This window comes from Cygnus atratus, chromosome 19 (assembly GCF_013377495.2).
Source record: "Cygnus atratus isolate AKBS03 ecotype Queensland, Australia chromosome 19, CAtr_DNAZoo_HiC_assembly, whole genome shotgun sequence".
Classification (NCBI taxonomy): Eukaryota; Metazoa; Chordata; class Aves; order Anseriformes; family Anatidae; genus Cygnus; species Cygnus atratus.
Window position 1 is genome coordinate 8,447,699 of NC_066380.1, and position 14,952 is coordinate 8,462,650.

The 14,952-nt window shown below is 56.2% G+C and overlaps 1 protein-coding gene across 1 annotated transcript in view; it reads left to right on the forward strand.

The window, feature by feature from the left end:
- ASTN2 (astrotactin 2) overlaps positions 1 to 14,952 on the forward strand; it is a 338,016-nt gene that overhangs the window by 235,323 nt on the left and 87,741 nt on the right. The window contains 3 exon segments of the mRNA XM_050714656.1: positions 1,879 to 2,144; positions 13,385 to 13,518; positions 14,639 to 14,787. Coding sequence (XP_050570613.1) covers positions 1,879 to 2,144; positions 13,385 to 13,518; positions 14,639 to 14,787 — 549 coding nt within the window.

A 14,952-nucleotide genomic window follows, 5' to 3' on the forward strand; every position in this document is an offset into this window, starting at 1 on the left:
CAGCTGTCGGTAGAAGCCTGGGTGTGGTTTGAAACTTGGTTTTCAGAAAGGCCTGAAACTGTGCGCTACATCATGAAACAAGCCACAGCCAAGTTTTGGCTAAGCAATAGTCCGTGTTAAGGCTAGGTCCAGCCGTTGGATGCCAGCAGTCTGTGATTCTGGGCTGTCAAGCCACCAGCTCAGGAAGGAAGGTTTGATATCCCATTGCCCATCATGAGATGAAGTGATTCCGCTTTCTCTTCTGTTGTGTATTAATGTTCTCCCTTAACGCCTGACTCCAAAACTTCCTTCCTGTGGAAGATCTCTGACTGGACTGAGACTGCTTGAGCTCTGGTGAACGAGCTTTGCAGCCTGGAACAGTCATTGTTGTCTTCTTCTTTCTCTTCCTCTTCTAAGTGTCGTTCAGTGGCTGTGTTACAACAAGAGTTAGTCTGATCCAGAGGCCAGGAGAGGCTCAAGCCTTGCCTCGTAGCTTCCCTCTTCATGAGCCACCCGGTTTAGCAGTGTCATGGCTTTCCCTTACGAGGCTTGCAGTTGCCTGGAGCCACTCTCCCAGAAGATAATCTTTCCAAGAACCAGCTCTGAGGCTCTTTTTCCATGTCTGTGTATACCATTGTCTCCCGAGATACAGAGACACCTCTGTCACAGCCTTGTTTTAATTTATCTTAGCAACTGTCCCCCCTAATCCCACTGGAGGACGGGCTGCTTGGAATTTGCTCGTCTTCCCCTGACAGCTTTGATCCTGCGCACATAAGTGTTCCCTGACAGCCTGGCAGAAGGGGAAGGGCTGTCCCTAGCCCGAAGGGCTTCAAGAGGAATGAATGAATGCTGTGTTTATTTGTATTTCTAATTGACAAGTGCCTTGCCAGATCAGCTGCATGTCACTGCAAGCCGAGGGCACGGAGACAAAACTCGTTCCTTTGCAGCAACTTCTTGGGATGGGGAAGTTGTTGCTGAAGGCAGCATCCATCCCCCATCTGGTGTCGTGAGCCCTGTTCGGGCACAGGACGAGAAAGGTTTCTCTTCTGTAGGCCATGAAGGTTGGGGGTCTTCCTTCTTCGGTCAACCCAAGAGGAAGGATCTGATTAAAGAGTTAAAATAGCAGCATACAGCACAAAGATGGGAGTCCTGCCTTCTCTTCTCAGGGTATCACCAGGTGCAATCCTTTCCTGGTCCTCAGTGAGCTTTTGGGCCAAGTCAGAAGAAAAAAGTCGGGCTTTCTGGGTTTCTCTCCCTGTGGATTAGACCACCAGGAAGCTTCACAATGGGTTTCAAAGTCCTAAATGTTTCCTAAAAGCAGGGTCTTGACAGCTTGGTGTTGGAAATGCTCCCATCTGTTCCCCCTGTGGTGAGATTGTTCTGTCCTGTCACTGAGCCTCTCTGCCATGGGACTTCATCCCATGCCAAATCTCTTTGCCTTCGGTCAGTCTCAGTGCCCTGCCTGAGGCATCGCCCAAACGAAGGACATGGGGACTGGGAGGGCTGGTGCTGGGGTGGGGTGAGGGCACTCAGTCCCTGACGTGTCCCTTTGGAGAGGTTTCTCCTGGCAGGGAAGATGCACTTGGGTGGTTTTTTTTTTTTTCAAAGCACAGGAAGTGAAGATGCAAATCACAAAAAAAAGAGGAATGAGAACACGGTCACTTCTGTCACTGTAGAAGTGTTTGGCTGGAAATGCTCCCGCTTTCGACCCGCTCCCCGGCAGCGACCTGCAAGCCCTGGTTTTCTCCTCTCCTTGACCTTTCTGGTTTCCTGCTCCCGCCTGGCCCACACCTTCAGCAGCTGCATTTATCCTGGCTGCAACGAAGTTTGGCTTTGGGGAAAAGGACCGTGCTGAGATTTCTTTAATCCTATTTATTTTCTTCCCTCTCTCTAAACCAGAAACAACCGAGCTCGGGAACAAGAAGGAACTGAAATCCATGCCATTCATCACCTATCTCTCGGGCCTGCTGACTGCGCAGATGCTTTCTGACGACCACCTCATCTCCGGCGTGGAGATCCACTGCGAGGAGAAGGGGCGCTGCCCATCCACCTGCCACTTGTGCCGGCGCCCAGGCAAGGAGCAGCTCAGCCCCACGCCAGTGCTGCTGGAGATCAACCGCGTGGTGCCTCTGTACGCCCTGATCCAGGACAACGACACCAGGGAGGTGAGTGAGCCGGTGAAGGACCAGCTCCACCACCGGGAGCCTGCTGGAGCCACCTCCCAAGCCTGCCTCTGCCTCAGTGTCGATGCTGACTTCCCTGGATGGTGGCAGTGGTTTTGTGTGCGGGTTTGGTGGGGAAAGCACAAGTGCAGCCGGAGGGAATAAGCAGCCCCTCGGGACAGGCCCGCAGCCACAGGAGGTCACTGTTACTCCAGGAGGGACCAGCAAAGCTGGAGGTGACCCTCCCCTGGGGCTGGGCTCCTCTCCCTTCTGTGAAAACTTCAGTGTTAATCATTTGTAGATTTATTTCCCACTTTCTCTGTTCCCGGCAACCCCCCACTTCCCTCTGCAGCCCCCTAACCCCAAATCCAGGAATGACAGACCTGCTTAAAGTCACTTATTAGCACCGAGCCTGCACTTGATTAAGGTGCAGGGAGAGAGCCAGCGCGCAGCAGCTGTGGGTGGGACAGAGAGGGCTGCAGGTCTGGAAACAATCCCAGCAAACTGGAGGTGTGACCACCAAGAATGATACTTCCCCCTCTCCCAGATCCGTGGGCAAAAGAGCTGCCACGCTTCTCCTGGCACCCAGGTCCCTTATGGGGACTGTCCCTCCTTGGGTACCCCTTGATCCCGTTCCTGCTCTTCCGTCTGTTAATCTTCCTGGTACTTCCATGCAGCCATGCCTGCATTCTTTAATTCTGTTCCTCTCTCTTTCATGTTTTCCCTAAATACCCTTTCTCCCACCCTCCTGTTCTCGTGCTTTTCCCACTTCTCTCTGTCCTCTGCTTTCCCCCATCCCACTTTCCCTTGGGAAGGTCTCGCCACCAGGCCCAGCCTCAGCCCTACCTCACTGCCTTCCAGAGCTGTGGAGACCTGGCTTGGCACCACCCCTGCTGCACCCACAGCCAGGACGGGTTCGTTGCCTTCTCCCTGCAAACGGGACAGGGGTTTCTCCAGAGCCAGGTGCCATTCATTGCCTGTGCCCTTTCCTCACCCATCTTCTGTTCCCATTGGGAAATGTTCAGGAGACATCGCCCTGCTTTTATCACGTGCCCACGGCAGTGCTGGGATCACGCATCCTGGGTACAGGGAGAGCAGGGGGAGAGCTGGTTTCCTTCAGGCAGGAAAGAGGGGCTTCCGTCTGCAGGATGGCAGTTCCCCTTGGGGGGTGAGAGGTAGGTTAGGCAGTGGGGAAGGGGCTAACAGTGAAAGCAAGCAGAGCCCAGCAGACCTGGGGCACCCACACTGATCCTGCTGACCACCAGCCCTGTGCCCTGGTGGCAATGCCACCCTGCCAGAGCTGCAAAGCGCCCTCCTCCTCCTTGAAGGTGCCTTCCTCCTCCTCTTCCTTGTCCTGGGGTTGCCTCCTTGTCCTGGGGAGCCAGAGCCTGCCTTTCTCCAGCAGCAGCCTCCTCCTCCTCCCCGGGCTCAGCAGAGGGCCGGTCCCATCGGCTGCAGCTGGAGGACCGCCCGCATTGTGCTTTCTGCCGAGGCGCTGGGAAAAACAACAAACAAACAGGCAAACAAACAAGACCCCAAAGAAGCAACCAAACAAGAAGAGCCCCGGCCATCCTCCAGAGGGCCGTGTAATCTGGGTCCCTCCTCCTCCTGGCACCTGCCCAGCGATGGAGGTGTCCCCGACAGAGCCCGGCTGTGCCAGGTGCTGTGTGCAGACCTGCTCCCCCTTCCCTCCCTCCGCAGCTTGCTTCTCACCCTGCTCTCCATCCGTCTCATGCAGGACACTTATTTCTCTCCCTCTCCTCCCCCTGCTCCCCTCCTGCCCCTCCTGCTCCTCCTCGTGCCTGTTGGCTGCCGTCCATCGCTGCAGGAGGAGCTCTCAGCCCTGCTGTGCAAACCTCCAGGTGGGACCTGCATGGGGCAGGGTGCTGGAGCCCTCCTGCCAGGGGTGTGCGATGGGCAAAGTGTCCCCAGCCTCTCCCAAAGAGATGGAGCTGGCAGTGGCCAGGTTTTTGTGGGGAGAGAGAGACGAGGAGAAGGCCTTTTGCTCTGAGAAGCCATCACGTCCGTGGTGAGACCCAGCAGGTGTGCCTGCTTCCTCTGCCGAGGTGAGGTGAAGCTGTTGATTTCAATTGCTGCCTCCGTCTGTGCACCAGGACGGGTGCTCAAGGGGTCTGTGCTGCCAGCTGTATCTGGTGTAAGGCCCGCAGGGTGAAACTCCCTTTTCCAGCATCACTTTGGAGTCTGGGGGTGGTCCCAGGCACTGGCAGTGTGGCATTTGCCTGTGGCATAAACAAGATTTGCAGATGTCTGGGATGAGCATTTGGACACTGCAGTTTGGAGCACGGGAGGGTCCCTTTGTCCAGGGAGGGGGGGATGTCAGGGTGGCAGTCTGGGGACACGACCTCACAAGACCAGCCGTGTCCCTCCCCTCCGAGTGCAGCATCCGCAGCTCACGGGCCTCCTGCTCACTGCTCTCCTGCCTGCTGTTCCCCACTTCTGTGAATAATAATTGGTAGAGCAGATGCTGACCCTATAGGAACTGCAATCAGAGCCCAATTCCCTCACAGTAGACAAAAAAAAAGGCGGGGGGGGGGAGATAAAAAAATTCTCTTTGCATATATGTACACATAGATCGTTATATATTATTACAGAGGGAAGGAAAGGTCGTTAACAATACGGATGCTCACATCTATAAAGTTCTGCTGAAATTTTCTATGGTAAGCCTCGCCGCAGAGATAAGGCAAGATACAAGAAATGTTGCCCATGGTTTTCAGTAGGTGTGTCTTTTCATCTACCTCAGTAAAGGGAGTTACACACTGTTTAAAATTTACAACTACCTCGTGTACAAGGCTTTGTTCTCGGTTTCTGATGACCTTGCCAGACTTTAAGTGCTGGGATTTAAGTTTCCAGGCTGAGTGTCTGCCTTGGGCTGATTTGTGATTATTTTTTTATTATTATTATTATTTTTAGTATGCATACATGTTTGATTTCAGCTAAAACTGACCATTTCCAAGAGAAAGATTAGGTGAAAATATATTGCTTTGCCCATGTGAACTAAGTTGGAAAGCTCTTTATTTCCACGTAATTGGGGGTGGCTATTTTCTCCTTGCTTTGAAGCAAGGACATGAAATTTAGAAGGGCTCCAGGAGTCAGGTTCTGCCTCTTGCTGCCCAGGGAACACTCGTCTGAAGCCATTTGTGCCATAAGCATCAGGAAACCCTCAGTTGTGGCTGATCAGGGGGAGTTTTGGTTTGCGGTTGCAGTTCAAAGCTTCTCGTCAGCCCCTGGCAGTGTAAACGCGCGTGAGCCAGCTCCAGCGAGCGCCTGGCGTTGCTGCTGCCGGCACTGCAGACGTGGATCCAGGGAGCTGTCGCCCTGGTCCTACCCGAGCATCGCCCCCAGCACCGGGCTGGGTGAGCCCATGGGGTGCCCTGGGCAGGACGTTGTCGGGGACCAGTGGCCCCTCTTCTCCTCCTGGTGCGCAGTTTGCGGAGTGAGCCCCTGCGAGGGAGTGCTCCTGCTTCCCTCTGTGGCTTAACAGCATTGTTGGAGAGCTTGCACGGTCACTGATACCTGGGGACTGCGCTGGTGCTAGGGCAGGGACGTCCCAGGCTGCTGCTGCCATCCCAGGACACGCGGCGATTTCAGGCTTTGACCAAAACAGCATTTGTGAAAGGCAATCTCAACTGCCCCAGGAGCTCAAAGCTTTTGGGGAGGGAGGCAAGAAGAGGTGTGGGCCAAAGAAATGTGTTCAAAAGTCCAGGTACCTTTTGAAGAGCATTGTTGGATGGCTTTTTCGTAGCCATCGCGACTGCTGTGGTTGTTGGAGGAATGGGCCTCTTGCTGGAGTGGGCACTGCTGGAGTCTTCCTTCCACTGCTCCTGGTCAGCTGGTGAAGGTAAATGAGCGCAGGGTGGTTCCTAGCACCACTGCCATTACAGAGCCTCTGTTCCTCGGTCCAAATGCTGACATGAGCTCAGGAGCGTGAAAAGACTGAGTGAGGTGACTTCCCTGGGGGTCTCTGGAACCTGCATCATGTTTTGGCTGATTGACGCTCTCAGCCCGCATCTCTTCTGCTTCGCTTGTGACCTGTAGCAGTGCAGGCACCAGAGTGTGGTTAAAGCAACGATCCCTCCACTGCCGTGTCCAGATGAAATTGGAGGAGATTCTTCACTGTGGGATTGTGGAAGAAACCTACACCCATGTCTGTGGCTGGTCAGATCCAACAGCAACGAGCCTCTGCCCATTTTGTGCCTTTCTGCTGAAAAAAGTGCCCCCCGACACTTCGAGGTCTGGATGCTGTTGAGGGCATACAGCGGGAGAGAAGAGACCTGGTGGCCCTGCGTGGTTTCCCTCTAGTGAAGGTCCCGAAGCCAAAGCAGAGGACAGCTGCACGTCACCCCAGCCAGAGAGCCAGTTCTGGTGGCCTTCCTCCTCCTCGCTGCTCCACTGTGATACTCCTGCCTAGCTTCACCACACGGGACGGGCAATACGCTTCTCCCCGATGCAGTTCTTGAGTCCTGGCGCAGAGAAGCCCGTGTCCAGCAGCACGGTGAGCAGGGGGAGGCGGAGAGCACTGCAGGTTTCCCTTTCCCCTTTCCCATGGTGGTGAATCCCCCGTGCAGCTCCAGTCCAGCACGAGCCGGGAGAGGAAGGAGGCGCAGCCTGCAATATCATCACTCTCACCTTTTTGCTCCTCTGACTTCTCAGCTCCATGCAGCTGTGTGATTGACTAAGGGCCCAGCTCGCCTCGATAATCACCGAGAGGCACCGGCGAGAGGAGACAGCGGGCTCGCATATCCTGCAAGCCTCCCAGTCCCCAGAATGGGCTGCGGGAAGGCGAGGCAGGCAGCCAGCCGGGAGGCACCAGGGCGAGCGGGGACACTCGCGTCCCTATCCCTCCCACCCGGACACGGACACAGCACCAGGACCCGGGGGAGGCAGGGGCGGGCGCCTTCAGCAGTGAGGTCCGTCTGCTTTGTGCGCTCTTCTCCCTCCTCCCTTTCCCCCCAGCACAAACGAACACATGGCTCGTGCAGAGCAGCTGCAGAAGTGCTTAGAGGGTGGCAGGCAGGAGAGATTTATCCTGCTCCTGGTGGGGAAATGCACTCGAAACCCCGTTGCTTGTATTTAAGGAGACAAATGGACATTGAGCTTGGATTTTAGAAGACCCCTAGGACCTTTGTTTAATTTGAAAATTGAGAAATTTCAGCATTCATCTGCAGCCACAACCCCCTTGCAGCGCGCCCAACCCAGCCAGCGGCATGGAGGGAGCACGGGGCTGGCCAGGATGCACCTCCACCGGCCTCAGCAGGTGCCCAGCACGTGGCTGGGACCCCTCCAGGGCTCTCCGTGAGGCCAAGAGCTGCTTCACCACCTGTGCAGGTTTGCACCAGCAGTGTGCATGTGCTGGAGCAGAGGGACAGGCAGTGATGACATGGTGGCAGCGGTTTTGGAGAGCGGTGTCGCTTTTCCTCCCTGGTTCCAGCTGATCTCTGTGCCCTTACCGGGTGTGCGCTTTGCCCTGACGGCTGCATTTCAGCACAAGTGCAAAGTGCAGATGGCTTCGGCATCTCCTGTTGGTGGGATTTGGTCAGATCTCAGGGTCAAGGTTGTCTTGTACTTGCTGTTCATATGGATGATGTGTGATGGAGCCTTGCCTTGCCTGCATACTTGGAGCACCGCTGCGCCTTTACACCAGCCCTGAATTACCAGGAGGGACACTCTGAGAGCCTGTAACGGGGTGAAACATCCCTCATACATCCATCACCACTCACTGGTCAGGGTGAGGGGGAGCCCACCCTGATTTGTGTGGACAAGACTCACACTGAGGCTCTCCAGCACCTGGGCAAGGAGCTTTCTGTGTGTCCCTGTTGCGGGGCCTTGTGGATGTGGCCCTTGAAGGGCAGAGCAGGGGGAAAGAAGCCCAGCCTCAGCGCCGCATGCAGAGCGTTGTCCCTCCCTGTGCCTTTTCCGGAGCAGCCTCCGAAGGCGCAGGGAGCTGGTGCCAGTGATTTCTTTTTCCACTGCTAAAAACTGAAAGGGAGCCAGGGCGAACGGGGACAATGTTTGTATTGTCGAGGTGAGATTTTTTTGTTGTTGTTGTTGTTTTGGTCTGGGCTTTTTTGTTTGTTTTTGCTTTATTTTAATATCTGTTAATTGGCCGTCCTCCTCCTCGTGCCAAAGCCCAGCACTTGTGCATCCTGATGCAGCTCCAGCCCACATCCGACTCGCGTTAGCCGGGGGAAGAATGGAGGCATTGTAACCACCCCGGTGGGGAGCTTTGGAGCCGAGGTGTGAAAGTGGAGCCGGCTCCCTGGGACGGGACGCTCCCTGCCCTGTGAAGGCTCTCATTTTCCCCTGCTGCCAGGTTTTACAGTGTCCTCTGCTGCTCCCTCGCTTCCCATAAATAACAGAAACCAGGATGCTGCCCACCCTGGGTCCCTTCCAGCACCCTGACCTTTCCGGCAGACCGCTGAAGAGCCTTCCCGGGATGAAGTGCTGGTGATGCTGCTCCCCCAGGACAGGCAGCCGGAGGCAGGCAGGGTGTGAGCAGCAGCAGATGAGATCACCTGCCAGCAGCAGCAGGGAAACTTCATCCTCCTTCGCTGTGAACCTGGAGCAGACTTTCAGACGCGAACTGCGTGATCCTGGAAAGAGTCTCTGGCCTGGGGAATCCTTCATTTTCCTTCTCCTTTCTGTTTGTTTTCCTCCTCCCAGAGATGTCTAGACTACTAAGGAGCAGTGTTTATCTCCTGTGAGCCGCACTGAGCCTCACTGTAAGGGCACGGAAAGCTTTTCTTCCAGCCACCCTGTCATTGTGATAGCACCCCGGCCAGGCTGTAAAATGCCTGCTTGATCCTGCATCCCATGCTCTTCTTTCCCTTGACGAATAGGCAGCACTGCTGTTATCTATGGGCTGCACGGAGCATGGCAGCGCCGGGGAGCTGCACTCATCAGTGGCCTCAAAGAAAAACTTCTGAAGAAAGTAATCAGGAAACCAGTGCACAAACCACAATGTACCAAATCACCAGCTTCTGGTTCATCTAGGGTACCTGCAGCATAGCAACCTCCGGCCTGCCTGCTTGTTTGTGTGTTGTTTGTTTTTTCCATCATCTCCCTGAATTCCCTTTTTAATTTTAGCAGAAACTGAGGTGTGCATTCCAACCATAAGGAAATGTAGACATAAAACAACACTTGGGCCAGATTTTCACATCCCTACCAGCCATGGAGAAGACCAGATCTGCAAAGAGAGATAAGCACCCAGCACACACCCTTCCCAGTGCCCCATCTGGAAACAACGGCCTCCGTGCTGCATGCTGAGTCCTGCAAATGCTGATCTGTGTCCTATAATTTTTCTCTCCGCGGATGTCAACAGCAAGCCCACGGTCAGAAATAACTTGCTGCTTCTCTCTCCATCAGCTAGGTCTAACAGAGGACAAAGAGGAAATGTTCTTCTCTGTTCGTTGCAGAGCGTCTGAGCTATAAAACGGGGCCAAATGGCCTCCCCCTGCACACAAATAACAACAGGAGATAGATCCATATGCAATCGAGTGTAGGATAAATGTGCTTAGCTGATCATTCATTTCCTAATATTTTTTTTATGAATAGGCTTAACTTATGGTAAGATGGGACTTTATGGTCCTGTAAGTCTTGCTCATGTCAAAACAAATGAACTAGCCATCCTATGGGGGAACTATCAATCCAATATATGTGTGCGTATGGGTGTGGGGAGTCAGACCTATTATACCTTTAAGAGCAAATTAGATGCTGTTCCTATGATTCATAATGCTATATATCTAATGGCATGACTCGTCATCTAGAAAATAAACGTTTTGAGCCAGTTTCTCATCTCATAAATTTCCCCTCTGGCACTGAAGGACATAAACTAAATGGGCTGACTCACAGGCAAACAATACAATTTGGATACTTTTAAATGAAAGACAAAATTGCCTTAGGGCACAGAGGGGCGTTGAGATGCCGGGGAGCTGCTGGCAGAGCAGGGACGGCGCTGCCAGGGGGCAGAGCCGGTCCCGGGGAGCCCTTGCAGAGCCTGGTGGCTTTGCACAGCTCCCTGCCTTGGTGTGGCCACCACGGCCAAGCATCCGCTGTGGAGCTGGAGGTGTCGGAGGTGGGCTCGTAACTCTGCCTGCTGCCTCCTGGCAGGGAGGGGAGGCTGCACGCTGCTGAGCAAGGCGGCAGGGAGGGCAGGAGATGCCCCGGGGGGATGCTCTCGGCTGGAGGTGCCCGCTCCGAGGCAGGAGGAAAAGGGACCCTCGGGCACCGCAGAGCAGGGAGGTGCCCACATGTTCTGGTTGCAGCTCTCCTGAGGCTGCAGCTGCCCATGGGACAGCTCTCAGCACCTTCCCTGCATCCGTCGTCCATTGCTCTTGGTCGTCCTCTGCCACCGGGCTCCTGGACGAGATTATGGGGAGTTAATGGAAGGAAGCATGGGCTTGGTCTGAACACTTGGCTTCAGGGCTGGGAGGACTATGGACAGAGCTCCCAAAGCTCCCTGAGACCCTTCATTTGTGCCTAGAGTTTCTGTGGGGCCAGCGAGCATCCCCAAGGGGCAGGCAGGCGTCCGTTCGGAGAGCACGGAGCCTCCTACCGCAGCGGTGAGCAAGAGCTCCATGTGCAAGGAGCCCCTTTCTGCACGATCTTACCTATTTCCCCCTCGGCTTGCTCCTGCCACTTCCCCACCCTTGTAGGCAGGAAAACCCTGAAAACGCCTGGCTGGGCGTCCATCCTGCTGAGCACTGGGGGAGGCTGAGCACCAGCATGTGCCAGCCGGCCGCTCCTCCGTCAACGAGGGTCGGGAAATGGGAGGCTGCAGCCCGCGGTAACCCTGTTACTGCATGGAGGGGCGCCCACCCTAATGAGTGCAATTGAAGGCCGCATCGATTAGCTAACCTCGTTTGCGCGAAGGCTGACACAAGGCAGATGACGGCTGTGTACCTGCAGGATCTAATTACAACGTGGGTAAGGCTGGGCAGGCGCAGCGGAGGGGATTGCTCATCCAGCGTTGCACTTAGCATGGGGAAAAAAAAAAAAAAAGCCGAAGGGAAGGATTGACTCTTGGATTTGGCAAAAGGGCAGGGATGGGGTGGGTGGGATTTCTTCCCCAGGCTGAGGGTTGTGTGCAGGGGGTTTGTGGCCAGGGAGCAGGGAGGGAGCATGCTGAGCAGTGGGGTTGGGGTGACAGCCGAGCGGTGCTGCCGGTGTGACAGTGCAGAGAGTGCCAGGGTGCTGCCGTGACTGGGCGGGGGGACAGGGCACTGCAGGCAGTGAGCTTGTGGGGACAGGAGGTGGCACAGCACGTGTCCGTGTGGGTGATGGGGACAGGGCAGGGTGGAGGAAGCAGGCAGAGGCACGGGGAACACACGGGGTGGGACACATTCCCCTGGGCGTCCCCACAGGGACCCTCCTGACACCCCCATATGGCCCCTGGGTGGGGGTCGAGGCTCTGGGCTGGGCACAGGAGAGGAGCCGTCCCTGCGCCTGTCCTTCAGACCCTTATTTGCAGAGCATCCGCTGCCCGGTCTCTTTGTCATCTTTTATTTTTTTCAGACGACCTAGTTATTTGTCACCACTGCCTGCTGTGTGCAGAGAGCACTCGAGCTCGCTGAGGCAGCACGGCCGCTGCCTGCTGCCTGCATCCATTCAGTGTTATGGGGCCTTGGTGCCTTCTGCAGCCCCCGAAGGAGCCCAGGGCCCACTCCTGTGGCCCTCTTTCTGTTTCTGTCCTGCACAGACCCAGCAATCTCTGCGGACAGGCACCCACACCCATCTAGCCGTGTGCCAGATGGGCTCCTTTCTGCCTTCCACGCTTCCCATTACTTTGTGATGCCCTTTCCAGCCCGGTGCTTTAATTACTTCCTAAAGAACGAAGTAAAATAACATCACATTTTCTCTGTCTCAGTGTTTTTTCCCCCTTCTGGAACAGTCCCGCTCCGCAAATGTCTGGGAGCAGAGGTATGGCAGAGGCAGGCGCCGTGCTGAAGGTGCCAGTGTGTTTGGGGAAAGCGACACAACCCCAAACAATAGCAGCCCTGACGTCAGGCTCTATTTATACCTCCTCCTTTCATAAACGTCCCCGGGACAGCGCTTTTCCTACAGTTCTCTGCTAAATGCCACATCCCCCGGAGCTGTCCCTGTCCCCCCAAAGGGCACGCCTTATCTGCAGGGTGTGACCCGGCGGCACGGGCGGTATCACCGGGGCCAGGCATCCGCAGGCTGCGGCTCCCGCAGCGCTGCCGGGCGCGAAGGAGGGTCCGGGAAGGCAGCCCAGCCCCGAAATGTGCGTGCCAAAAGGTTAAAGGCATCCCAAAGAGGTTTGTTTGAGCGGCTGGTGGGGTGGGTTTTCTAGCGGAGTCGGTTTTAGCTCTGGCTGGGTTTGTGTGCGGGAAGAGACGCTGGCTTCGATGCCCATGGGACAGGCAAAGGGGAGCGGGAGAAGCCACCATAAAACCACTCAATCTGAGCTGAGCAGCCTCTGGGGTGAGGGGTGCCCCGTCCTGGACCATGGGGACCCCATCCCAAGCTGGAGGCTCCATGGGGTCAGGCTGGGGAACTCGGTGCAAGAAGTTCAGCCCTGGATGGCAGCGGGTGGGCGCTGGTTTGGGGCTCAGTTTGCTTTATGGGAGCTCCTGGGCAGGCTGAGGGCAGCCTGCAGAGGGAAGGCTTCCAGCTGGAGAGCTCCCACAGGTGCCTGGTGGGGTTGGTTTTTCTGATACTGCAGTTTTTTCTTGTGAATATCCCTTATGCGAGTGAACGAAGCACCGGTTTGCTCGCAGGAGGCAGCGTGAGTAGCACCACGTGAGAGGGATGGAAGTGGTCTGTGTTGTGGGGTCACTGCATGGGGTCAGAAACACTCGGGGGATGGACATCTGGAAAAGTTTCACTGCAACAGCACTGAAAGGTCCCCTAGAGGTGATGGCCTGTGTCACCAAGGGGCTTGTGTTTGCATTTGGGGCCGCTCGGTCCTCCATCACAAGAGCCCTCCGTGCATCGTGCCGACACTTCCCATCCCCACCACATAGCAGCACCCAGGGGGAAACCCCAGTCGCTGTTATGAGGGAGCTAAAGCCCAGGGAGGTGAAATGCCTCACCCAGGGCCATGCGGGGAGCCGGTGGCAGGGCAGGGAGGACCCCAACCCCCTCCGGCATTTCCCAAAGCCCACGCTGTACGCATGCAGCGCTCAGCAGCGCACGGCCGAGCTGCCGGCCGCCTTTCCCTGCGTGCTGAGCGCTCACGTTCACGCTTTGTGTTCCCACGGCAGGCTTTCAAGGGCGCCCTGATGAGCTCCTACTGGTGCTCGGGGAAAGGCGACGTGATCGAAGACTGGTGCAGGTGCGACCTCAACGCCTTCGATGAGAACGGACTGCCGAACTGCAGCCCCCTCCCGCAGCCCATGTACGTATTCCCGCGAGCCCCCGCGGTCCCCAGCGCCAGTCCCGATCCCTTGGGACGTGGCTCAGCCCCTGGGCACCTCCTGCCCTGCATCGTTGAGCCCAGGGCTGCGGGCCAGGGCGCCTCGCTGCCTGAGTGATGCCTTTAGGATATCCTGGCTCCGGCTGTGGCCCCTGGAAGGTTTCCTTGCAGATTTTCATCACCCGATTAGCAGGGCTCGTAGAACGGGATTTCAAATGCTGAAAGAAATGGAATTACGGCGCAGTTCATTGCAGCTTGTCAGAGCGAGAGCAAATAAGGAGCAAAGTGATGGGGAATTAGCTGAGAAAGCAGGAAGACTGGCTCCAGTGAGCCACGAGGAGCAGAACACCTTAGCGAGCCAACATCCTCAGAGGGGAGTCTTTTCCCATCCTGAGTTCAACAAACACACTCATATGCGTGGAGCCAGACGCTCCGTAGCCCCGCGTTGTGTTGTTTTGTTGTGTTGCTGCTCAGCCCCGTGCAGAGCAGCACCTCTGTGCTAGCACCACCAGCAGCCCGAAGCTGTTCTGCCTGCCCCTGTAGCCCACTCTGGTCCTTGCAGCACTCTGTGCACAGCTGCCCTGGTTTTCCTTTTGCTCACGCCCATCAGAGGCTTGCTCATTTGCAGCTGGGTAAGCTCACAGCCACACCTGCCCCTTCTTTGCTCACTCCCAGGGCAGCCCAGACCCTCCCTTCGTGTAGGCTCAGCCCCACTGGGCTACGTGGAGGTTATATTGGGTCCTCCCCTATTCTCTTGCTCCTGGGCAGTTGGTCCTTGGTTCCCCGTAGAGGTGCTGGCCCGTAGAGGTGCTGGAGCTCCAGCAGCTCTCCCAGGAGATGAAGCCTCCTACAGACAGGATATTTGGGGTTGCGTGAGACTTTTGTAGGAGCTGGGAGGTAAGAACACCCACCCCAATAGGCTGCACCTAGCTGGCAGCTTCTTTTTTTTGTGCTCACCTACCAGCTCTCCCTTCACCCCCCTATCCCCATGGTCTTTGTGCACGTCCCTGTGTGTGAAAGTGAGAATTTGGGGTTTGTGCTGCTGGGAGAGGGGATCCCCTGGGAAGGGAGCTGATGTCTTCTTTGGTTTCTTCCTGCCCAGCCTGCGGCTGTCCCCGAACGTGGAGCCCTCCAGCACCGTGGTGTCTCTGGAGTGGCTGGACGTGCAGCCTGCTATCGGGACCAAGGTGTCCGACTACGTCCTGCACCACAAGAAGGTGGACGAGTACACGGACACGGACCTCTACACAGGTGGGTGGTGCTGCTGCGGGACGGTTCTGTGAGCTCCAGAGGGTGCACAGCAGTGTGTGCGGTGCTGAGCCTTGCTGGGTGACCTCCTTGGAGCTGCTGCTTCTGTGCAGAAAGGCGCAAAGAGCGGAGGCGTTAGGTGTGGTGTTGACAGCTCCAGGATAGGTT